The 26,375-nt window shown below is 42.5% G+C and overlaps 1 protein-coding gene and 1 pseudogene across 2 annotated transcripts in view; both read right to left on the bottom strand.

Moving 5' to 3' along the window:
• SAMD13 (sterile alpha motif domain containing 13) overlaps window positions 1-26,375 on the bottom strand; it is a 46,867-nt gene that overhangs the window by 4,063 nt on the left and 16,429 nt on the right. For both annotated transcript variants that reach the window (XM_068538042.1, XM_068538043.1), the window contains exon 3: window positions 12,280-12,391. In XM_068538042.1, the coding sequence (XP_068394143.1) occupies window positions 12,280-12,391 (112 nt within the window). The remainder of the gene's footprint in view (window positions 1-12,279; window positions 12,392-26,375) is intronic.
• On the bottom strand, window positions 133-777 carry LOC137761711 (dnaJ homolog subfamily B member 6 pseudogene; annotated as a pseudogene).

Genomic DNA, 26,375 nt, shown 5'->3' with positions numbered 1-26,375 from the left:
AAATTTGTACTAAGCTGACCCCTGTCCATTCCAGTTCAACACACTCTCAGATTCCAGTTCTGTCTTTGATAAGCATCAGACTCACCAGCCTCACAGCAAAGTCTCCCCATGGAAGAACACGGCAGCAACTCCTTACCAGTGGCGTGGAGGAATCCGATGAAACAGGCGTTCTTTTCCCACTTCAGTCTTCCGCCTCACATTTTCTAGAACTTTCTTTATAACGACTTCCTTGCCATTCACTATCTGGCTACAAGTGGTGACCAGGTTGAAGTTTCCCATTCCACTGCTTACAAAAGGTACAAATGTCGCAGAGGAAGGGGAATTTGGTCCAGAGCCCAGGGATACAAAAGTGGAAAATCCTGTGTCCAGTATGGGGGTCACATAAAAGAAGGAGGAGTGGAACCTCCTGGCCCTACCCACACGGCCACTGGGAAAAGAGTCTCCTGAGAAGGGCTCTTTATCTTCAAAGACATTTTGAAAGCCACAGTGTGGCCTCTTGAACCACAGTTCCCCTTTCAAGTAGTCCTTGTTCCCACCATCTCCTCTGTTTTCCCTTTTGATGCAATTCCTTCTGGACTTGTCATAGTTGTTGTGTTTCCCGGCACCAGACAAGACTGCATAGGCCTCTGCTACTTGATTGAACTTCTCCTCAGCTGCCTCCTGGTTTTCTGGGTTCTTGTCTGGGTGGACCCGAAGAGCTAACTGGTGATAAGCCTTCTTAATATCAGAGGAGGAAGCATTTTGTGGCATCCCCAGTACTTTGTAGTAATTCACCATGTTTCTTTAAAGGACTTTTCCTCACCAAGACACAGAGTTTAGTTTCCGAAGAATTTCCATGTAACTTCGGATAGGAAGATGTTGGACTACTCAAGTCTACAGCAAGACCTTTTGAATCGTATCACATGATTCTTGGGACAAAGGCTCTTCTGGGGGAGAAATTCCTATTTGGGTCTGGTATCCTCTACAATGCCCCCACCCCTTCCCTGACCTCTGCAGCTCGTTGTGGGTGGAGTGACTATGAGCTCAACACTATCAGCCAATGACTATCAGCTGATGCTGTGCTTGCCTTGCAATCCTATTGGTGGAAAATTTGGGGTGGATAATATACATCTTGGAGGGATTTCACCTAGTTTAAAAACCAACACTGAGCAGCTTGTTAACAGAAATTATCTGTGTGGCTCAAAAAGAAGTCTTTACCTCATTTGTTAAAGTAACAATTGGAAGCAACATGGGTCTTGCATTTATATCAGACACAAAATCCATTTCGGCTTATTATGCGGGCTCATGCCTTCAGTGATGTAATGGGTATCTCCCTGTGGATATCTGCTGCGGGCACGAAATGGGTGATAAAGGGGCTCTATTCCAACAAAACCACGTACACATTTCTGATGAAGGAAAGAGATTGAAACTCATGTCATCAAATGAGGAAACTAGGTTACAGAGAATTCTGCCTAGATAAGAAAGAAAGAATAGATTGAAGGAACAGAATTAGAAGTGAAGGCTTCCCGTGTATGGTCAGATAAGGCTTCTTCACTTCAGTTGATCTCTTAAAGTTAGTCTTTTTAAAATTTATCTCTGGACTTAAAGATAGAACTAAGTAGCAGTGTCGCATCAGCCAATGCTTTAAAGAATGGCTTTAAAGCTCAAGTGTAGCAAGAGCTGCTCTTTATCCAGGACACACAACTACACATTTCCCAGACTTCCTTGCAATTCGGTGTGGCCGTGTGACCACATTCTGGCCAACGACATGAGAAGGGATGACGTGCACCTCTCTCCAGCCTGGCCCATAAAACCACCCACGTGTGCTCTTTCTTGTGCTTTATCCTTACACCAACTGGATGTCAGTGCCCAAGTGATCTTTGAAAGCATCCAGCTGAAGATGACAGAGCTCCCATCAGACTGGGACCTTGAATTGCAGTGAAGCAGAACACCTCCACCAACCACCTTGGACTATTTATATTAAGAAACTTCTACTATAGTTAAGCCATTATATCTATTTTCATCTACTTGTGACAGCAGTTGATGTCTACTCTGATACACCAACCATTTCTACAACTTCATCTTCCCTATTAGAACCTAATCTTATAATGTCATCAACCAGAAGAGTCCCACCTCTGCCACACTGAAAGTCCAATATCCTAATCTATCTCTCACTCCTTCCTCCCATTATACCCACTTTTTCATTTCAACTCCTCTTTCTCCAGGGTAATGAGTCCCCTGCAGACTCCTCTTTTGTATCAAATCTGCACCCCCTGGTTGGCCCTTGGAACCATTCTTTTACATGCCCTCTCGAATCACCCTCTTAGGCTATTAGCCCTCCACTGTGCCCATGCCATAAACACTCCATCCAGGAGCAGTCTAGCAATCAATCCAGCTTCTCTGATTCCTACACCTGGTGCAGTGGGGGAGAAAAATCAAGAAACCAAGAAGATGAACACTAAACATGTGCAGTGTACCAGTCTCTACTGGGTCAGGAGAATACATCAACAGTTCTTTTATTTACCGTTGCTCAGCTCTCTCTCCCATTCCCCTAGGTGGCCATTCTTAAACTTCACTGCTCTCCTCTAGTTCCTTATTAAACTTCTACTCATCCTGTCCACTCCAAGCAGAGGAGCTTGCCTCTTGGTTAGCAAAGAAAATAGAAACTGTCAGGAACTCCCTGAATGTCCCTTAGGACAAGGGCCATCTCAGCTGTATCTGCACACACCCTTACCTATGCTCCCAGAGCACAGGAAGGACAGAGGAAGATGTCCCTGTCTTGCTCAGAATTAATCCCCAATATATTTTTTTATATTGACCAAATTGAATCTTCATGTATATTACCTGACATTACATTTTATTGCAGTAAAATATATATAACATAAAATAGGCCATTATAACTATTTGTAAGTGTGCAATTCAGTGGCATTAGTGATATTCACAATGTTGTACAATTATTGCCACTGTTTTTTAAACTCTTCCATCACCAAACAGAAACCCCATGAAGCCATAACTCCCTCCTCTCCACTAGCCCTTGATAACCTCTAATCTGCTTTGTGTCTCTATGAATTTGCCTATTTTAGATATCTCATATAAATGGAATCATACACTATTTGACTGGCTTATTTCACTGAGCATAATCTTTTCAAGGTTCATCTATCTTATAGCTTGTATCAGAACTTCATTCCTTCTTATGGCTGAATAACATTCCATTGCATGTTAGGTACCACATTTTATTTATCCATTCATCTGTTCATGGATACTTGGGTTGTTTCCACCTTTCTGTTATTGTGAATAATGCTACAATGAACACTTGTGTACAAGTATCTGTTTGAGTCCCTCTTTTCAATTCTTTTGTGTGGAATTGCTGGGTCATATGGTCATTTTATGCTTAACCTTTTGAAGAACTGCCAAACAGTTTCCTATAGCGGCCACACCGTTTTATATCCCTACCAGCAATGTATGAGGGTTCAAATTTCTCCATATCCTTGCCCCTCCACACTCTTTTGATCTCATCCCTTTCCTTGTCCTCAGGGATTTTGCTTCACTGAACTGTTCTCAATTGCATTCACTTTTAACTTGTCCAATTCTTCTGGCTACTTTCCTGCATGTAAACAAGTTTGAGCATCTCCTCTCTTAGGAAAGAGCTCTCACGTCTTCACGACCCTCCTGCTGCTGGTGCCCCCTCCGCTTGCCTCCCACTCACTCCTCAACTTGGAGGAAAGACTCCTCCACTTTCCAGTCCCCCCCCCCCTGCCCCAGCTCCCGTGAAACTCCACTGTCATTGCCAGACCCCACTGGGCTTCACCTTTTTGAGGTATTTGACCTTGTTAATCATTTCACTTTTTTTGAAATTCTTCCCCTCATTGGTTTCTAGACAACTTTTCACACTGAGTATTTCTCAGATGCTTTTGCCAGTTCCCTTTCTTCTCCTAACAATTGAAACCTGGGTGCTCCCTAGGGTGCTGTCCTTGGCCTTTTTCTTTTCCCCTTTTAAATGCCTGTCTCATCCCCACCCCTTCCTATGACTGCTGATGACTCTCATGTCTCTCTTTCTAGGCCTCGCCCTTCCCCTGAGCTGTCTTCTAGATATATCCACTAGATGCCTACATGCTCTCAAACTGAACGTGCCCCAAACTGTACTCATTCCATCTGTCTTAAAACTGACCTCTCACTAAAGTCCTGGTTAATGACACTTCTTTGCAACTAACAAATCCAGACATCTAGCAGTCGTCACCCAAGCCACCTCCCTCTCCCACCCTGAGCAGTGAGCTCAGTCCTGGGGCTAAGGCAGAGAACTGAGACAGGACAAATCTTCACTCTCCATTGCCAATGATCCACTAAATTCTCTTGACCATCTTCCCCAGACTTTCTAATCCATCTCTTCCTTTCCATCCCCAATGGAATGATTATATCAGCTTTCCTGCCTTCTGTCTCCTTGTCTTCCAAACCACTCTCCACATTGTCACCAGACTGATCTTTCAGAAACACAAATCTCGTCCTGGCACTCCCCACTCAATATCCTTCAGTGGTTTCCTAGTCCCTCTCACCCAAACAGACTATCTGTTATCTGGACCCCTGTTTATCTTTCAGTCTTATCCTTAGGCATTCCCTGCTCCACACCTCTTACGTCAAGATACTGGGAGTTCTCAAGATAAATCACGTTTTTTCATGCCCCCATGCCTTTGTATCTAATCCCCCTTCTGCCCAGAATCTTCTGTGCTTCCTTCAATTCTCATACCTACAATAGTTTCAGGTGGCCTTATTAAAGTAAAATAATACTTGTAATAATGACCATTATTTTACTTTAATAGTTTTATTTATTTTATTTTTGGCTGCATTGGGTCTTTGTTGCTGCACACGGACTTTTCTCTAGTTGCGGCCAGTGGGGGTTACTCTTCGTTGCGGTGCACGGGTTTCTCACTGCAGTGGCTTCTCTTATTGCGGAGCACAGCCTCTAGGCGCACAGGCTCAGTAGTTGTGGCGCACGGGCTTAGTTGCTCCACCGCATGTGGGATCTTCCCGGACCAGGGCTCGAACCCATGTCCCCTGCATTGGCAGGTGGACTCCTAACCACTGTGCCACCAGGGAAGCCCCAACTTTAATAGTTTTATATTTATTTTCATAAGTGTTAGAAAAAGCTGTAACAGCTATGGAAACAATTGAACAAGTGAATAAGCCAAAGAAGCACCACATCCCTGGCTATCTTATAATATCTTATAACTTCTCATTTCAAATGAATGATTTAAACAACAATTTGGGGGCTTGGTCTGTAGAAATCTATTCTATTTCAATCAAAAAATTCAAAAGGTTCTTTCCTTATCAGTTTTGCTTCCATTCTCTTCGCTGTTTTCTTATTGCTAGCATTACCCATTTGTTTTTTAACTCTTTTCTAAATTTTTGTGGGCTGAAAGGACACATCAGCAGAGTCTGAGTTGCCACTTCCCCTGTTCATTATGCCACAAAATATTTTAAGCATTTCAGAAGCCTTCGACTGTTAAGAAATATCAGGTGTCAAAGCACCTCGTATATTTCCAGTACTTGGTATTATAATATGCTGAAAAGGTAATAAAAGTTATGGTCAACTTGTGGGATTTTAACTGGTCTAATTCAGAGCTGGGTTATTTATTTATTTGTTTGTTTGTCCTTTATTTATTTATTTTTGGCTGCATTGGGTCTTCGTTGCTGTGCGTGGGCTTTCTCTAGTTGCGGCGAGCAGGCTTCTCATTGTGGTGGCTTCTCTTGTTGCGGAGCACGGGCTCTAGGTGCGCAGGCTTCAGTAGTTGTAGCTGTGGCACGTGAGCTCAGTAGTTGTGGGTCGCGGGCTCTAGAGCACAGGCTCAGTAGTTGTGGCTCACGGGCTTAGTTGCTCCACGGCACTTGGGATCTTCCCAGACCAGGTCTCCAACCTGTGTCCCCTGTATTGGCAGGCGGATTCTTAACCACTGCGCCACCAAGGAAGTCCCAGAGCTGGATTTACCATGAAGTTAATGAAGCTTAATTTTTGCCTTAGCAATTTTGTATCATGATTTTGTACTTTTATTCCAAAGGAAGGCTCTTAGAATTGTATGATTTTAATCTCCCTCTCTCCCCCAACCTCTGCAAACCTGGATTTGTCCCGGGTCTAATTAGAACTATCCATCTAGAATCACTACAGTTGAAGTCCATCCAACCACAACTTAGGATACATGCTTATGGTTGCTCTGACCGGCCTTCCCACTTTACTACTCCATTTGAGGAGGTTAGTGTTACTTGGCAATTTGTAACAATAAAATATTTTATTTATAGTTATTAAGTCAGTGGCCTCAGAAACGTATCAAAAGTTAGCAATAAGCCATCTGAAAAGAAATGTCAGTCTTAGAATTTCAGGCAAACAGCTTAAACAACCAGCTGGGCATTTCAGAGTAAAATACTTTTCTTATTCATGTGGTTTAGGGGAAGTGAGGCGATATGGAGTAAAATTTATTTGTCACCATGAGTTGCATATTATTTTGTCATGATACTCTGAGAAAAAAGTTCTCAGTGATTCATATTGTTCTAGAAACAGATGCACTGATGTCACTCACTTGTGAGTTTGAGGATCTGAACAATATGAATTATGTGACCTTGATTGAATGGCCCCTCTCCATGTCCATCTTCTTCACATACATTCTGAGTGAATGAGTCAGATAGTGAAGAAATGAAGTGACTACCCTACAACGGGCACACTGTCTTTGCGACCTGCAGTTAGGGTCCAGTTGGAGTGGTGAAGTTGCCGTGATGGACTTAACTGGCAACTAAAAGCCTTGTCAATAGAGATGGCTTTTCAGTTAACCTTCAGAGTTTAACAAAATAAACCTTATCCTAAATGTTCTGTTCGAGGAAGGTGGAGATGCTTTTGACGAGTTAATCAAAAGGTTCTTTCTTAAAAACTAAACTCTTAGGAAAGTAAAATCCTGAGGTACCTTTGACTCTTGAAAACCTGGCGACCCACATCATCCCTGGGCAAGTGCCAATTTTTTATCATCTAGTTGTGAAAATTCAACAGTGTATATACAGCATTTCAAGGGGTTTTGTGCCCTCTGTTGTGCATTGAAAGCTAACTTCATGAGGGCCAGTTGCAAGGTAACACTTGACTCTTAAAGCAGGAACTTGAGCAATATTCTGCTTGTTTAACTCAACATTCATCATAGAAATCTGAGTCCTAGAAAGGCAAACTCTGCAAGGTCATCTAATGACCATGAGTCAATCAGGCGAAATGAAACCAGGAGTCATGATTCTCACTCATGCCCTTCACTGAAGCCTAAGAGGTCTGTCTGCTGGAAGATACTTGGGAAAATAGCCACCATGTTGTCTGTGGGAGAGAGAGATAGTACTGACAATGCTGGAATCACTGCCTTCTCTAGGAAGGGATCCCACTGCCTCCTGCTCTTATGGGCCAGTGAGTCCTCTGGGGCACTATGTTAATGAGGCCAGTGGGCCAAGGGACAGCGTCGCCACTAGCCATGACAGAATGGCCAGAGCAGGAATACAACCCCAGACACACACATTGTGGACACTGGATCATTGGTGCAGGGGTGGGGAGGGAGCTGGGCAGGGGCCTAGGTCTTCCCTCTTTTTTATACATTTTTTTATTTTATTTATTTATTTTTGGCTGAGTTGGGTGTTTGTTGCTGCACGCGGGCTTTCTCTAGTTGTGGTGAGTGGGGGCTACTCTTCATTGTGGTGCATGGACTTCTCATTGAAGTGGCTTCTCTTGTTGAGAAGCATGGGCTCTGGGTGCGTGGGCTTCAGTACTTGTGGCGTGTGGGCTCAGTAGTTGTGGCACCCGGGCTCTAGAGCGCAGGCTCAGTAGCTGTGGCTTATGGGCTTAGTTGTTCTGTGGCATGTGGGATCTTCCTGGACCAGGGCTCGAACCCATGTCCCCTGCATTGGCAGGTGGATTCTTGACCACTGCGCCACCAGGGAAGCCCCTGGGCCTTCCCTCTTGATAAGTCTTTTGGTTTGTACCTGTGGGTCGCACAGAGGCTCAAAAGAGGTTGGTCAGAAGAAAACCTGATGGAGATAATTGCACTAGTGGGAAACTTAATGGAGATAATTGTTAGGTGTCAGTGTGCCTGCATAGAGAAAAGGAGGTTATACAAAGAAAGATCACCCAGTTAATTCAGCTGCCCCTCCATACCACAGGAACATGGGACACTCCTGCACTTTGGACAAACCTCGCTCAGTGGCCTGACATCTTCCAAGGGAACGCGTTGCTAGAAATCCACCTCTGAGTCTGGTTGCTACAACAAGAGAATATCCAGTAATGTACTGTGAGACCATACCAAGAAGACAGACACTCTCCTGAAAGTTGGCACATGGGATGGTTGACACGTCTGCCGTCAGTGTTAGTGTCTCAGTCAGCTTAGGCTGCTATAACAAGACACCATGGATTAGGTGGCTTAAACAACAGAAATTTATTACTCACAGTCTGGAGGCTGGAAGTCCAAGATCACAGTGCCAACATGTGGCTCTTGGTAGGGCTCTCTTCCTACCATGCAGATGGCTGCCCTTGTGCTATATCCTCACAAGGCACAGAGGGAAAGAGAAGCTCTCTGGTCACTTCTTTTCAGGGCACTAATCCCATCGTGAGGGTTCCAGCCTCATGACCTCATCTATCCCCCAAAGGCCCCAAACACCATCACACTGGGAGTTAGGGCTTTAACTTTAATGTGAATTTTGGGGGGACACAAATATTACATCCATAACAGCCAAGAAATTAAGCTCTCACATCAACAGAGACATGCTACCCTTGGCAACCCTTTCTGAACCTGCCCTTTTCTAAGGTGGTTTAGGGGATGTTCACATCCCTGCCCTGCTTCCATCAGATGGCAAGGCAAAGCCTCCCCTAAGGAGATTTCAGGATGTGACCATTCTTATTGTTTCTCAGCTGCTGTGACCTAGAAGGTGTGCCTAAAAGGGTCATGTGTTTGGCCTGGGGGTGGCCTGCAGTCTTCCCATCTGGGATGATTGGTGAGTGACAGCTGACTGCTTGAGGTTCATTGCCGGAAAGATCCTTGGAGGTGAAACACTGAAGGCCTCTGAATCATGAAATGGAAGAGGGAGGTTAACATAATAGAGGATCCTGATCCTCAGTCCTCATGAAAATCACAGTAGCTGCTTGTCATATCAGCCTGAGCCTGGCCAGTGGTCCCCTCCTTGCCCTCTACCTCCTTTAATGAGAAGAGGAAAGACAATGAGAATTTCAAAGCAGGAGGAAGATTTGAATCACTTCCAGAGAATAATTCAAGGCAGACTCTTTCCCCAGCCCAATTACCTTTCCACAAGAATGAAGAACTTGAGTTTGTAGATGATGCTTGCAAAATTCCAGTCCCCTGGGAATTCATTTCTCAGGCTCCAGAGTTGGAGAAACAAGATGGTGCTCCTTTCCTCCCTTGAAGGACTTCTGAATGAGACGCTTTGGGAAACTGTGTTCCCTTTTGCCTCCCACTGTCACTGGTGCCAGAGTGATGTCATCCTTGGGAGAAAGGGCCTGCTCCTGGGCCGAGCTCAGAGCTGGCCGGTTCCATTCCAGAATCTGGAAGGCCCAAAGAACATCCCCACCCCCAATCTGGGACATCTGCCCCAGAGGAGCCTGAGCAAAAGCTCATTCTGAAAAATGCTTTGGACAGCAGGGAATCTGGCCAAGAGACCTTTTAGCTAAGTCACTTTTTTTGTTAACCTTTCACAATATTCTTTAAATTTAATTTTAGAAGTGAGTTAACTCAACTACAATGACACAAATGGACACTATATCATTAAACCAAAATAAAATACGTTCCAGCTGATCAGCCTTCCACTTTCCAACCTGAGCTACTTCCCCCAACAATTTTATTACAAAAATTTTCAAACATAAAGTTGTAAGAATATTATAGAGAACACCCATACTCCCACCACCTAGATTCTACAATGAACATTTTCCATACTTACTTTATCATATGTCTATCCAACTACTCATCCATCTAGCCAACTATCAATCCATATTTTGATGCATTTCCAAGTAAGTTGCAAAATCAGTATACTTCTCCCCTGAATACTTCAGTTTGCATACCATTAATTGTTTTATTTTTTTACAGTTCTTTTCTTTTTGAAGAAAAATTTATTGCCTATGTAATACACAAATCTGAATCGTTTGCATATACCTGTGAATATGTGGTGACCAATGCATATACCCATAACACAAACCCTTATCAAGACACAAAAGGCTACCATCACTCAGAATGTTCCCTCATGCTCCTTCCCGGTCATTCCCCTCTCCCACCTATCCAGAGGCAACCACTGTCTGATTTTTTTCTACCATTAGTGCATTTTCCTGTTCTCATCCTTTATCTAAATGGAACTGCTATGGTCTATTTGTGTCCCCCCAAAATTCGTATGTTGAAACCTAACCCCCAACGGGTCTTAGGGATATTAGTAATGGTATTAAGAGGTGGGCCCTTTGGGAGGCAATTAGGTCATGAGGGCAGAGGCCTCATGAATATTTGTGCCTTTATAAAAGCAGCCCCAGAGACCTCTCTCATCCCTTCCTCCATGTGAGGACACAGTGAAATGACAGCTGTCTCGGAAGCGGGCCCTCACCAGATACCCAATCTGATAGTGCCTTGATCTTAGATTCCCTACCTGCAAAATCATGAGAAATAATGTTTGTTGTTTATAAGCCACACAGTTTATGGTATTTTTGTTATAGCAGCCAGCATGGACTAAGACAGAAACCATTCAGAATGAGCTCTTTTATGTAAGGCTTTTTTCACTTAGCATAATGTTTTGAGACTCATCTAAACTGTTGTATATATCAGTACTTCATTTTTCTTTATTCCGTTGTATGACTAGACCAGAGTTTGTATATTCACTCTCCTATTGATGGACACTTAGGCTTCCGGTTTTGGACTATTACGAATAAAGCTATTTGAACAATGTTGTACCAATCTTTGGTGGACATATGCTTTCATTTCCCTTGGGTAAATACTCAGGAACGAAGTTGTTGATCATGGGGTAGATGTATGAGTGTTTATTTACACTCCCACCAACAATGTAGGAGAGTGCGGTTGCTCTACATCCTCACGAACATTTGCAATCAGTCTTTCTAATTTTAGCTATCCTGGTGGGTGTGAAGTGATTTAAGCTGTTATTTTGGAAAATTTTCCAAATTAACAAAAGACACATATGCATAGGGATCAGGTTGAAGGAAATACTGATTGAAGGAAATCTAGAGATTGGAATATATGATATTAGAAAAGTGCACTTATCCAAACCCAGCTTGAGAGAGTAAGAAATGGCTAAAGGGATGTGCAAGAAGCAGCCAAACACATTGCTCGCTTTATAATTCTCTCAATTATATTACAACATTAGAGAAGTAAATGTAATGCTTAGAAGACTGCAGACTTCATTGATAGGGAGATGGGAACTCTGTGTTTTCCTACAGAGCTGGTCTGGTGTGGACCACGTGTACCCCGATTTGCTTCCTCATGGTCAAAGCCCTTTGAGCACCATCTCTACAAAGCTGGCCCAGCCTGGAAAATGGAATCGGGACTCACCCAGACAATTGGGAAGGACCCCCTGCTCCTCCTTCCCTCTCTCCAGTACCAACCCTGGACCTGAGCGAGGGAATTGACTTTTGGGGGCATCAACGTTGGGCCAGCACCTATCCTAGGTGCTGTGCATTCGCTGTCCTTTAATCCTCACAGCACCACCCTACCAAGTTAGGCATTGAGAGCCTCCTCTTACAGATGTGAAACCAAGACTCAGAGAGTCATAGTAACTTGTCTGGGGTCACATAGAGTTACAAGAACCAGGATCTGAGTCTAAATCCTGTCCTCTTTCCACTAGACTTTGCTCAGCACCCAGCAAGCAAACTGGAGGAGACTTGATTAACAGCTCAGGTGGTGCCAAGCCCAGGAGCAGACGAGGCTGCATGCCTCTCAGCCAGATTGGTCCCTCCTTTTTCTCTCTTTTCTGCTTTCTAGTGTGTTTGTGTGGAAGGTAGGGCTGTGCCGTCTTTCAGAAGACGCAGATGTTGAGGAGACTTAGCCCTCCTCTCTGCAGCTGCGACCGTGTCTCCTCTTCTTTCGGGGCTTGGGTTTTTCTCTTGCAGGAAGGAATCATTAGCTTGTCACTTCCGCCCTCCCCTCCCCCACCCCCTCAGTTTCTCAGGGGCTGGGATGATCGGGAGCTGCACTCATCCTTCACCGCTCTCTACTCCTCTTCCTCCTCACTCCCTTCTGCCCACTGTGGGAGAGGGAGGTGATCATGTTCATCATGTGTTTCTCTAGACCGAGTTACCTGTTCCTGAAACACACTAGCTTGCTCCTCAAATCCTGCGGTTCGGAAATAATTGACGACATCCATCACGGCCCAGTCTGCAGGATCCGGTGGCCTCCCGTTCTCCATGGAACTGCAAAATAACAATCAAGATGGCTGTCAGGGCAGAACATGCAAGCGTGTGTGGCTAGGCTCTCCACTCAGCCTCCCAGGGGCAGGCCTGGGCCAGCTCACTGCAACCAGAGGCCCAGATCCCAGTGTATCTGCCTCAGGACCAGAATCACTCGTGCGTTTCTTGGGCTCAGAAGATCACTGCTCTCACTGGCTCAGTCACTCCTTTCTCTATGAACCTTTAATATAAAGTATTTCCTCATGTATTGTTTTTTAATCCAGAGATATTAAGAGTGGTCCAGTGATTTCTGGCAGCCCACAATATGATATTCATACCCCTGAGCTAAGAATACCAAGCCTCTTACAATGTGGCCCCAACATGTCATCACTTTCCCCATCCCCAACCCCACACATCCAGGGCTAAAGCCATTCCCCAACACACCATGCCCTTCACATGGTGTCCCAGCCACTGAATACCCCCTCATTTACCTCCGACAAAATCCTACCCTTCCTACCAGTTCAAATGCCACCATCTCTGTGAGGCATTTTCTGGCTGCACCCGGGTAAGTGTTTCAGTTATAACATCCTCTGAGTTCGAGACCTCCATTCTAACTCCCACTGCAGCACTTTTCCCACTGGATTATACTCTGCTTATTAGACAGTCTCTAGAATTTCTACGGAGATGTGGGCTGAAGAGGTACATTTGGACCTGGACCATTTCTCACTTTATTATCCTTTGTGTCAAGTACGTAGTTAGGAATTAATCAATGTTCAGACGACTGGATGTCGATCAAGCATTAGTTTGAGAGGGTCTCTGGGTAACCTCCTCAATGGATTTAGAGAGGAGGGGAGGAAAGGTGGAAGAGAGAAAGAGTGGCAAGCACCTGTAGTTACTGTGACTCTTATTTCTGTGTTCAAGAGTATTTGTCTAGATTTCTCTACGCCTCGTCCCCGGGGATTCTTCCAGAGTGTACATCCCATCACACTGTTACCCTGCTTCCAATCCTTCAAAGACTTCTTCCCATTGCCCTTTGGATAAATTCCAAATAGTTTCACTTGGCTCAGGAGGTCCTTCAGGACAAAGCCCCCTCCTAGCCCTCCAGCTGGGAATGTATTGGTGAGTAAAACAGAAGGGTCATTACTCTTGTGAATACACGGCACTGTTGGGGTAGACACTGATCGGTAATCATACGACTAAATGTATAGCCACACAATGTAGCCGAAGGATAGGCACTCTGTACTATGGCAGTTTGAGGGGCTAGGAGAGGCTTTCTTGTGGAAGTTTCTTTTGAGGTAAGGTCTAGAGAGCAGCCAGAAGGTTAACCGTATAAAGAAGTCAGCCGAAGATTATTCCAGGCTCTGTAGCAGGAATATACAGCCCAGGGAGCCATGCTGGTCTTGGAGACCACATCAAGCATTCTGGGTTTTTGTCTATGAGCAATGGGACTTGTTAAATGGTCTGATGTAATGGGTGTGACCTGATCTGACTCACATTTCTAAAAAGAGGGTATTGGAGAGGAGCCAGAGGAGAAGAAGGGACCAAGCAAGAGATCATGGTGACTGAGACTATGGTGGGAAAGGAGAGAAGCATGTGGATTTCAAAAATATTTAACCAATAGAATCAGCATGACATAGTGGTGGACTAGACATGAGAACAAAGGAGATTGAAGCGTCCTGGAACTGGATGGATGGTGGTAACTGCACTTAGACTGCATCCCCAGGTTTGGTTGGACACACTGAATGTGGGGTACCATCTATATTGAAGTTGAGATTTAATGTGGAACATGGGTCTGGAGCTCAAAGCAGACGGGTGGGCTAGAGGTACACATTGGGGAGCCAGAAGCGTTTAGATGGCATGTGAAACCTTGGGAGGGGATGAGAAGAGAACTGGGCCTAGAATCAAGCTTGGGAAGGTTCAACATTTAGTGCAAGTTGAAAAGATTCATGTTACTTTTAATGGAAATGAAATTGCCCAGACTTTGGGGATTCCTGAAAGTCTTCAAACATCCAAAAGTCAAGGGTTGACCTGTACCTCTGCCTTGTTCCCAGGATAATGTTTTGCTCATAGTAGGAACTTAAAATATTTGATTAAAAAAACAAACTTCTCTCCTAGTTAAAGGGAGTCACTAATCAATGGCACATGTGATCAACTACTTATCAACCTAGCACTTAATTTAAAAACATTTTGAGTCAATGCTTGCTAGTTATAAGTATTTTCCCTTTTGGGCATAGAGATTGTGAATCTATAAATACTGCCCATGTACATACACACTCATGTACATGCTCACTCACACACGGCATGTGCCCCCCCTGCCACCTTCTTACCATTTAACAGGCAATATACATGGGGAAAAACTATTTTTTACTCTAACATTGTTAAACATTAACAGGTACTTTCAAATCAAAGCTAAATGTGTTTTTAAAAAATTATCCACATGCTGGGATTTTCCATCATCTCTTTAACATAAGCAATCATGAGCTGACACAGGGGACTCTCTTTTAGGTACCATTTTCCTTCCCTCTCTTGCTTAAGTTGGGCTTGAAAAATGTTTGGAAAGGATTCATTGTTTTGACAAATCTTTTAAGTTTTCTAGTCAGCTCGCTTCTAGCAGTGAGCACAACGTCCCATCGGATGCACCTTTAAGTGCCCCAGAAAACATCTGAATTCACTCTCCCTGCGGCTGACTTCAATTAGCTGTCTTTCTTCATAAAGAATTGTCATCTAATTATGATAAAAAAAAAAGTATGCTACGTTGTAATTTTAGGATGGGAGGCTTTCCTGATTCTTATTCTGCTGGGATATGACATCATCACTTCCTCAGTTCTGAAATATTCTTGAGTACTAGCATTGCAGCAGAGAACAAAGGCTTTGCAAAACTGCTGGCAGCGTACCATGAAGAGCACCAGTAATGAGGAACGTCTCATACTTAGGGTGAGGGGATACACAGAAGAAGCCAGTGTTAGACCACTCACATCCTGAGAGCAGAAACTATCTGTCTCCATCTCTGCATCTCTACAGCTCTCAGCATAGGTTGGACTGGTGTGTACAGTTGATACATGGCAAAGATCTGTTACATCAATGGAATAACAAACAGAGAGCATTTAGAGTCTACAATATGCTTTTCACACATAATCTATTATCAGCCTCCCAGCTCCTTGTGAACTGGCTACTATAACCTGTTTTTAGGAAACTAAGGCTCAGAAAGGTTAAGAACTCATCCCAAATCACATAGTGTATAAAGCCAGGATTGGATTCCATATATGCTTGCCTCCAAATCTATACTTCTTTTCACTCCATACTCATTGACACAACAGATATTTACTAAAAGCCTACTGTCTTCTCAGTACTGTGCTAGAGGCAGGGTTACCAGGATAGGAATGCATATCCTTCAAGGAGCTGGCACTCTGGTGAGGGGAAGCAGCATACTCTAAGTATTAGAATTGGGGGGGTGAACTGGTGCTATTGGCAATGCACGCACTGGAGGGCCCGGATAATTCTGCCTGACTAGGACACTTGAAGATTTTTAATGCAATTCTGAAAGGCATCAATTGCTTCAAACATGCACTAAGTTCTGCCCTGAGAGGGGATGGCTTGCAGAAGCAGAAATATGCAGGCACACACTGTCACTTCTAGGTTATGTTAAAGAATGATGGATGATTTTGCTGGACCCGTCCAGTGGTTTCAGCAACAGTTTAAAGAAGAAACCTGGAGATTATCCAAGGCCACATGATGGTGGGTGTTGGGGAGGCCAGAGTGCCAAGGCCAGATAAAACTATGAGGACATTTCAGAGGATGGATTTAAGCGTCACCTTTCCCCACTGGGAAAGCCATTATGTCTCCTCAAGGACTGTTATTTGTGGCCAAACTGAGATGCTTTTTCCCTTTTAAAGGGACCATTCTCTCCAAATCTTTTCTTATAACTCATACATGTCAAATTCCAGGAGGAATTTAAATGGTGCTGTTTAAAACACCTCCCAGATGGTGGTTCCCACTGTGGCTGCTAATTTTGCACTGATGAAATGAGATGGCAGATATAAACGTTCCATTATCATTTGATACTTATTATTCATTATTGTCATAGCAAAATATTTCCTAGAATATAATGTATAAAGATGATAAATTCATGAATATTTTTCCAAGCATGGAGGCTTTAAAAATATATATGTATGTCACCTTATTACAAAAAACTAGCAAGAAGTGAAGGGCAGAATTTGTCTCCAATCCCATCACTTAATCAAATCAATGTTTCCATTTAACATAGTCACCTTTCAGTCCCTGTGCATATGGTTGAGTACATCATGTATGGATAAAAATTACATAATGTGTGAATAATTCACACTAGGAACTGATTATCCCTTAATTAAACAATCACCTCACTTTTAAAGAGAGCTAAAGAGACACAATCATGAGGACAGAAATGCAATAAATAACAAATTTGGCAGATACATGCAGATCGAGACCTTATGATGAACGTTTTCATGTTGGCACATGATAATTTTAAGTGCTAGTGGCAAAAGTCTCCGTTTCCCCTTTATATATTAGTGGAGGCAGATGAAAAATAGTTGAAACCCTTTCTCAGAATTTAGCGTGTGTATCTTTTATGGTATTTATGATATTATAGATTCTGAGGGTTGATCAGACCAAAAGGAAACTCTGGATAAATACAGCCCATATGTGATTTCAAAACCCCATTATACTTATTAATTGCATTTCTGCTTTAAAGTTCAGAGCAAAAGTTACCTCCTACTAGTTAATTATGGTGATATATTTATTTATCATGCTACTCTTATAAAGCTAATTCTCAATGTTACTTGTGTTTCCACTCAGAAATGCACTCTAACTTTGTACTGCCTTGATCTTTATAACTTATTTTCAAAATTAAATTAACCTGCTCTTTGCCCATATCTTAAATCAGCCTTTGGCTAAAAAAATGTAATTCTGATTGTAATAGATTAACACTGATCTCTCGGCCTATGACATAGCTAAGAATGAAGCGACCAAATGAGCTTTAGTTTTATCTCCATTTTTTTCTCCCTCTCCCTTCATCCTAACAAGCAGGGATCTGGCTGAAAGACAGCCGGAAAAAGAGAAAGGATGATTCAAAGTTTCTTGACAGGACATTTTTCATTTTTTAATATACAGCTAAATAAGAGTTGACTGCATTTAGCTGCAGCATACCCAAGCAACGAAAGTATTGAGAAAGCAAATAACTCGTCTGTATATTTCAAATTCTTTAGCTTGGCATTCAGGGATTTAATTCAAACATAACTTTCCAGGCTTCTTTCCAATTCCAAGTTTGTACTGAAATCCAACCAGTCAACATCCTGGACTTTCCCATATCCACAGCTTTGGATATGCTACTCAAAGCCCTGTCTGTTCAACTGCCAAGGATTAGAACCCTACTCATTTTTAAAAGATACTGGTTAAATGTCACCTTCCTAATAACCCCAATCAATCTTCCATTCCAATCACTAATTAATTTTAACCTGCCCACAATGAGCCAGGTACTTGATAAGCCTTGGGAACTAATCTAGTGAAAAGGAAAATCTCAAGTCAACTGCATGATGAAGATGGTCATATGTGTTCCCTGCCTTCATCCAAAAAGCAAGTAAAGAACAGGAGGACTAGCTAGATGGAGGAAGGAGGGCAGTATGAGTCAGGCTGTGCTAGGTGTGTGGAGCCCCGAATCAGCAGCAACACCATGATCAGGTCCCAAGAACAGACGAGCCATCTTCCTGCATCATTTCTTTCCTCTGTAACAGGCATCTTGCCTCAGGCTCATGGCTTTCCTCTGAAATCACATGGCACTCTGTCCTTGGCATATCTCTGCTGGGAATGTCTTCTGAACCTCCCACCCCATCTTTCTGAAAACAAAGCTGCCTCTTTCCTCATCTGCTCTCAGCTTTCTAGTATAAAGACCTCTGAACTAGTGTAAATAAGGACACTCCTCTCAAGAGGACTCATGAATTTCTGTTTTTCATTCACTATCAGATGCAATTCATGCCCACATTTATACTAAACAAAAACATATGCACATTTCATATCCCGATCATTAATACTAAAGACAACTGCATACAGACTGCCGGAAGAACTTTCCTTCCCTGCTCTGAGCCATGGCACAATGGTCACTATTCCAAAGAACTTAGTGTGGCTTTAATGCTGAGACAAACTCGGGTTTCCTTCAGTAGGGATATCAGTCGCACACCAGAATCTATGTAGAAAACAGCAACCCTTCAGAACTTCTAATGTATAGAAGATACATAATACATGTTTGTGAATTCTGCTGGCATCGATTGGAACTCCTGTTATTTTCACACTTAAAATATGATGATATGATATGCTTAGCTGACTCTATAGTTTTATTCATTTTACTCTTTTGAAATGTACACTTCCTTAAGGCAGTTATTTACAATGGACAAAATTGTACAAGTCAAAAAAGTGAACAGAATCAATTCATAACCCAAGTCATCATTTAATTTAAGGGAATAACCAAACATAACCAAACTTTTAGCATAAGATCATATGATAAGACTGAATTGTGTCCCCTCCACCCCCAAAATTCATATGTTGAAGCCCTAACCCTCAGTGTGATTCTATTTGGGACTAGGGCTTTTAGGACATAGGGCAATTAAGGTTAAATGAGGTCATAAGGGTGGGGTTCTAATCCAATAGGATTGGTAGCCTTATAAGATCTGTATGCATGCAGTGAGGCAAGTCTATGTAAGGACATAGTGAGGAGGCAACCATCTACAAGCCAGGAAGAGAGCTCTATCCAGGTAATGAATCAGCCAGCATCTTGATCTTGGGCTTCCCAGCCTCCAGAATTGTGAGAAATATGTTTATGATGTTTAAGCCACCCAGTCTATGGCATTTTGCTAGGGCAGTCGAGTAGACTAATACACCATATATCAGAATGAGCAGACAGCCGTAAAATACTAAGGAATTAATTTTAGCTTCACTAAGAAAAATAAAAATGCACCAATTAAAAGTATCACTATTCACTACCACATATTCTCTGTATTCAAGAATCCATACATATGGCACTCTGACTTAGCCCACCAAACATATCTGCAGAAGGGTTATGACATCAGATCCTGATTAGAAAGGTCATTTTTCAGGTTTGAATTTGTGGCTCAGTTTACTCCCCTCCTTTCCTCTCCTTTTCTCTCCCTCTGTCTCTTTTCTTCCTCCTCACTTTCTTTTTTCCTTCCTTCTTTCCTTCCTCCCTTCCTCCCTCCCTCCCTTCCTTCTCTTCTTCCTAACAAACTATCTGTTAAGACGTATTTGGTATTTAGCCACTTATACTGTCTTGGGAGTTCTATTTTTCCATGCTTTTACTGTAGTGGTATCTTACATCATGATCACTTGTTGTTCCCTGGAAAGAACAGCATCCCAGGAACCATCACTCACTGTGTTCAGGTAGAATTGGGCAGTGTGGTTGTGGGGTTTGGGAAAGGTGGATGAAACAGAACACTCAGGAACTACCTAGCAAGCTGGTTACAATCTCCTCATTGCTTTCAAAGAACATACATCTAAGGACTGCTGATCATTTACTTGACAACACAAAAGGACAGGAATATGAGTAAATGAACAAAAGCTGAAGCCAGTGATCAGACACACAATTACTTCTAACAGTTTCCTCTTCCTCCTTCCCTAAGGAGCCTGGCAAGATTTCCAGGCAAATAAATAAATATCCTGTGAAGTTATTTATTTAACCCTAGATGTGACCACTTCCCTTAGAGTTAGACCCCTGGCTGATGTGTGGGTTGCTGTATGTGTAAACACTGTTGGATTCTTTTTTATGAGGTAGTAATAGTAGCCATTATTATTTTTGTTATAGAAGAAGTCTCTTTGATAATTCTACAGTGAAGTCAGAGTTTTGAAATTCTAGCAATACAAATAATAATTTCTAACTCTACCCTAATATTTTACTTCTATCATTCACCTCCTAATCCTCTAATTCACATGGGCAAAAATGACAACTTCTTTAAATTAATAATTACCTTAATATTTAATAGTTAACAGCCTTCAGAGAGGGCTATTCCAAAAGTTAGTGTTAATGCATATATGGCCAATTAATTTATGACAAATGAGCCAAGAATATACAATGGGGAAAGGACAGTGTCTTCAATAAATGGTGCTGGAAAAACAAGAGAGCCACGTGCAAGAGAATGCAACTGGACCACTATCTTACACCATACACAAAAATTAACTCAAAGTGGATCAAAGATTTGAAGTTAAGACCGTAAGACCTGAAACCATAAAACTTGTAGAAGAAAACATAAGTGGTAAGCTCTTTGACGTCAGCTTGGCAATGATTGTTTTTTGGACCTGACTCCAAAAGCAAAGGCAACAAAAGCAAAAATAAACAAGTGGGACTGCATCAGACTAAAAGTCTTCAGCACAGCAAAGGAAATCATCAACAAAATGAAAAGGCAAGACACTGAATAGGAGAAAATATTTGCAAATCCAAAATATGTAAAGAATACATATAACTCAACAGCAAAAAATAAACAAATAAACAATCTAATTAAAAAATGGGCAGAGGATTTGAATAGACATTTTTTCCAAAGATATTCAGATGGCCAACAGGTATATGAAAAGATGCTCTACACCATTAATCATCAGGTAAAAATACAAACTAAAACCACAAGGAGATATCACCTCATGCCCTTTAGAATGGCTATTATCAAAAAAAACAAGAAGGGGCTTCCCTGGTGGCGCAGTGGTTGAGAATCTGCCTGCCAATGCAGGGGACACGGGTTCGAGCCCTGGTCTGGGAAGATCCCACATGCCACGGAGCAACTGGGCCCGTGAGCCACAATTACTGAGCCTGCATGTCTGGAGCCTGTGCTCCGCAACAAGAGAGGCCGCGATGGTGAGAGGCCCGCGCACCGCGATGAAGAGTGGTCCCCACTTGCCGCAACTAGAGAAAGCCCTCGCACAGAAATGAAGACTCAACACAGTCCTAAATAAATAAATAAATAAATAAAAGAATGTGAATTTCTTTAAAAAAAGACAAAAAACAAGAAATAACAAGTGTTGGCAAGGATGTGGAGAAAAGGGAACACTTGTGCACTGTTGGTAGGAGTGTAAATTGGTGTAGTCAGTGTGGAAAACACTAGGGAGGTTCCTGAAAAAAATTAAAAGTAGAACTACTATACAATCCAGCAATTCCACTTCTGGGTATCTATCTGAAGGAAAAAACCACTAAATCAAAAAGATATATGGACCCCCCCCCCCCAACACATTCATTACAGCATTACTTACAATAGCCAAGACATGAAAACAACCTGAGTGACCATCAATGGATAAATGGATAAAGAAAATGTGGTATATATACACAATGGAATAGTATTCAGCCATAAAAAGGAAGGAAGTCTTACTATTTTTGACAACATGAATGGACCTTGAGGGCATTATGCAGGTGAAATAAGTCAGAGAAAGACAAAAATATATAATCTCACTTATATGTGGAATCTAAAAACAAAAAATTAAAAAAAAATTTTAAACCCCAAATCATAAATACAGAGAACAGATTGGTGGTTGCCAGAGGTAGGGATTGGGGGTGCACAAAATGGGTGAAAGTGGTGAAAATGTACAAACTTCCAGTTATAAAATAAAAGTCATGGGGATGTGACATACAGCAAGGTGACTATAATTAATAATACCGCATTGTATATTTGAAAGTTGTTAAGAGTAGTAGATCTTAAAAATTCTCATCACAAGAAAAAAAATTTGTAACTCTGTATGGTGATGGATGTTAACTACACTTATCAAGGTGAACGTTTCACAGTATACAGAAATAATGAATCATTATGTTGTACATCTGAAACTAATATGCTGTATGTCAACTGTATCTCAGTATTTAAAGTTAGTATTTTAATATTAAAGTGAGCTTAAAACTTTCCAACATTCATTACTAAGAAAAGTATCACCTGACTGATTTTAAAAGAAATGTTATTTCCAAAATTAAAAGAGTCTTTGCTTCATAATAAAACAACAAATTGAACACAATGGCAGAGGAAGATGGTGAGATACACATGCAAGAAAAGGCGTGGTTTTAATAAGAAATAGCTTCTTTTGAAAGTCGCTAAACTTTGTTGCTGTGAACTTTCTCTTGCAGTAGAGCTTCTCCACTGAGGGGTGAGGGGCATGGTGGTGGTGGGGAGATAAACCACTTGTTGTTGAGAAGCTGCTAACTTACTATTAGCATCTATTGTGTGGGAACATTTGTTCCTCCTCCATCCTAGGAGAAAAGGGAAGAAGGGAGAAAAGACCAACTGATGAAAAAGGGAGTAAGACTAAGTGAATGGGAAAAAAAATTCACATTGTATACTTGTAAGTTGTACAGATATGAACATACATGTGAAACTCCTAGAATTTTTTTTAGTGTTTATTGAAAATTCTAACATGGATCTAACATGGCTAAACATAGATCAATGGTAAGAGTGTCATGTACAAAGGTTTTGATTAATCCAAAAATCTGTGTATCTGAAATCCACAAAAAGAGAACACTATGATCCCATTTGTTCAGTAAAGGTTTCTGTGTACTTTATATACATATACATATGGATACAGAGAGTATTTGTACAGAAACTGTCTGGAAGGACACATTCCAAACTATTAAGATGGCTCCCTCTTAGTTATTTAGTTATTTTTAAATTTAATAAACACCATGAATCCACCAGGCAAAATAAAAACTATAATCTTGACAATAATTATATCTATCCCACCCCTGTGTCCCCCACCTGAGGTAATCATCTTCAACCTTATATTCATTTAACCTTTCTCCCTGTGCACATGTGCAAGAGCTTGTCTTGGCTATATACCTGTGCAATACGGTAGCCTCTAATCACATGTGGCTGTTGAGCATTAAAAATCTGACTAAGAAACTGGGTTGGTTTGTTTTTTTATACAGTCTTAATTTTATTTATTTTTTTAAATGTATTTTATTTTTTTGGCTGTGTTGGGTCTTTGTTTCTGTGCGAGGGCTTTCTCTAGTTGCGGCGAGCGGGGGCCACTCTTCATCGCGGTGCGCGGGCCTCTCGCTATCGCGGCCTCTCTTGTTGCAGAGCACAGGCTCCAGACGCGCAGGCTCAGTAGTTGTGGCTCACGGGCCCAGCTGCTCCGCGACATGTGGGATCTTCCCAGACCAGGGTTCGAACCTGTGTCCCCTGCATTGGCAGGCAGATTCTCAACCACTGCGCCACCGGGGAAGCCCTAGTCTTACTATTTTAATTGTAATATAATTAAATATTTTTTAGTTAAAAATAAGTATGTATAAATTTTAAAATTTAAAAAGGAGGCATAGGAGGAGTCAAGATGGCAGAATAGGAGGATGCAGAATTTGTCTCTCCTCACAAGTACATCAAGAATACATCTGCAAATGGAACGATTCTCACAGAGCACCTGCTGAACATTAGCGTAAGACTTTGGACACCTGAAAGGACAAGATATAAATCCCCTCACAACTGGGTAGGAAGAAAGAAGGAAATACAGAAAAGAGGAATCAAAAAAGGGACCTACAACCCTGGGGCATTTGTGGGAACTGGGAGGGGCACCCATCTGAGCAGGCTTGCCCGCCCCTCAAGCCAAGGTCTCCTTGACCCACATAGGCTCCAGGGTCCTGAGCGCCGCCCATTCCAAAGCCTCCTTGGGAAACAGCCCTGGGCACCCCTGCCTGAGACGGGAATCCACCAGTGCTGGTGGGGGCTGAGTGTTAAAGCGCGGGGTTAAGAGAGCAGATCCAGGGAGAGTGCTGCTGTTGGCTGTGCCGATACAACAGAGGGGATGGGAGTAAGGGGCTCCGTGGCTGGGAATGCCCCTAGAGGAAGCATGGTCTGCCTAGGAAATGAGGTGCCATCGTTGAGTGGCATGCAATGGGTGGGGCCACCACCAGCCTCACATGCCAGCCCTTGCCTCCGTGGGCACTGGGAAGGACTCCACCAGAGCGAGCGTGCCCCAGTCTGTTACAACTGCCTGCTGGTCTCTGCCACCACAGGCACTTGGTGCATACCCCAGTTGTGGCTGCCATACCCCTCCCTGGCCTGAGTAAGCGTGCCCCAATCAGCCACTGTTTTTGCTCCCTCTCGCCTGGGTGGGGAACAGCTGCCTGAAGGTGGTGCACATGGAGAGGTGGGGCCAAAACAAAAGCTGAGCTCCAGGGGCAGAGCGACTACACAGGCTGTGGATTAAATCTCCATGATCAGCTTGGTAAATCCTGTGTCTGGGAACATATGAATAGACAATGAGTGTTCCCACAACTGAGACTCGTCTAGCTTTAGAAGCAGTGGACTCTGGGGAGAAGTACATGCAGTAGTTTGGTCAGGTGAGAGTCTGAGTGCCCCACAGGGCCCACAGCAGGTCCAGAGACCTACCTAGAGGTACTGGAGGGCCTCCTGGGGAGGCAGGGGTTGGCTGTGGCTCACTGTGGGAGCAAGGATGCTGACAGAGGAGGCGCCAGGAAAATATTCTTATTACTATTATTCCTTTTTTGTTCGCTTCATTTTGTTCAGTTGTTGGTGTTATTGTTTTCATTACTTATTTTTATTTTTTAATATTTTTTATTTTTCTATTTTTACTTTTTTGGGTTTTTTTTCCTGTTTTTGATTTTTTTGGGATCATTTTTATGTGTTGGTTTTATGTTTTCTTTGCCTTTTAAAAAAATATTAGTTTGCTTTCAGTTTTTGTTTTGTTTTTCATTTTTTGTTTTCATTAGTGTAGTCCTTATTGATTGTTCTCATTTTTGAATTCTTTGTTTGTTCTCTTGTTTTTTGTTTTCTATGTTTTGTTTTTGTTTTTTCTGTCTGCTTCTTTCTGGTTGTTTGGTTTTGTTTTTACCATTTGTCTTGGGCTTGGTTTGTCTGTTTGTTTTCTTCTTTTTGTGTGTGTGTGTGGGTTGTTGTTGCCATTTGTTTGTTTTTGTTTTTGCTACTTGTCTTGGGTTTTTTTTGCCTGTTTGTTTTATTTTCCTTTTTTTTTTTCTTTCTTTTTTCTCTGGTCATGCTACGTAGTTTGCAGGCTCTTGGTTCCCTGGCCAGGGGTTGGACCTGGGCTTCCGGGGTTGGAGCACCAAGTCCAGGATGCTGGACCACCAGAGTATTCCTTAGCCCAGGGAATATTAATTGGTGTGAGCTCTCCTGGAGGTATCCATCTCCACACCAAGACCTGGCTCCACCCAACTGCCTGCAGGCTCCAGTGCTGGAAACCTCATGCCAAACAACCAGCAAGAAAGGAACACAGCCCCACCCATCAGCAGACAGGATACCTAAAGTCATACTACGCTCACAGACACCTCAAAACACACCACCTGATGTGGCCCTGCCCATCAGAGGGAAAAGACTCAGCTCCACCCACCAGAGCACAGGCACCAGTCCCTCCCACCAGGAAGCCTACACAAGCCCCTGGACCAAACTCACCCACCAGGGGGAAGACAACAGAAACAATGGGAACTATGACACTGCAGCCTGCAAAAAGGAGACCATAAACACAGTAAATTCGACAAAACAAGATGACAGAGAAATAAGTTGCAGATGAAGGAGCAAGGTAAAAACCCACAAGACCAAATAAATGAAGAGGAAATAGGCAATCTACCTGAAAAAGAATTCAGAGTAATGATAGTAAAGATGATCCAAGATCTCAGAAATACAATGGAGGCACGGATTGAGAAGATACAAGAAATGTTTAACAAGGACCTAGAAGAACTAAAGAACAAACAACCAGTGATGAACAACACAATAACTGAAATGAAAAATACACTAGAAGGAATCAATAGCAGAATAACTGAGGCAGAAGAATGGTTAAGTGAGCTGGAAGATAAAATGGTGGAAATAACTGCCAGGGAGCAGCATAAAGAAAAAAGAATGAAAAGAATTGAGGACAGTCTCAGAGACCACTGGGACAACATTAAACACACCAACATTCGAATTATAGGGGTCCTAGAAAAAGAAGAGAAAGAGAAAGGGTTCCAGAAAATATTTGAAGTGATTATAGTTGAAAACTT

The sequence above is a fragment of the Eschrichtius robustus genome, chromosome 3 (genome assembly GCF_028021215.1).
Source record: "Eschrichtius robustus isolate mEscRob2 chromosome 3, mEscRob2.pri, whole genome shotgun sequence".
In the NCBI taxonomy this organism is placed as follows: Eukaryota; Metazoa; Chordata; class Mammalia; order Artiodactyla; family Eschrichtiidae; genus Eschrichtius; species Eschrichtius robustus.
The sequence above is the reverse complement of the archived record's forward strand: the minus strand, read 5'-3'. Positions and strand labels throughout refer to the sequence as shown.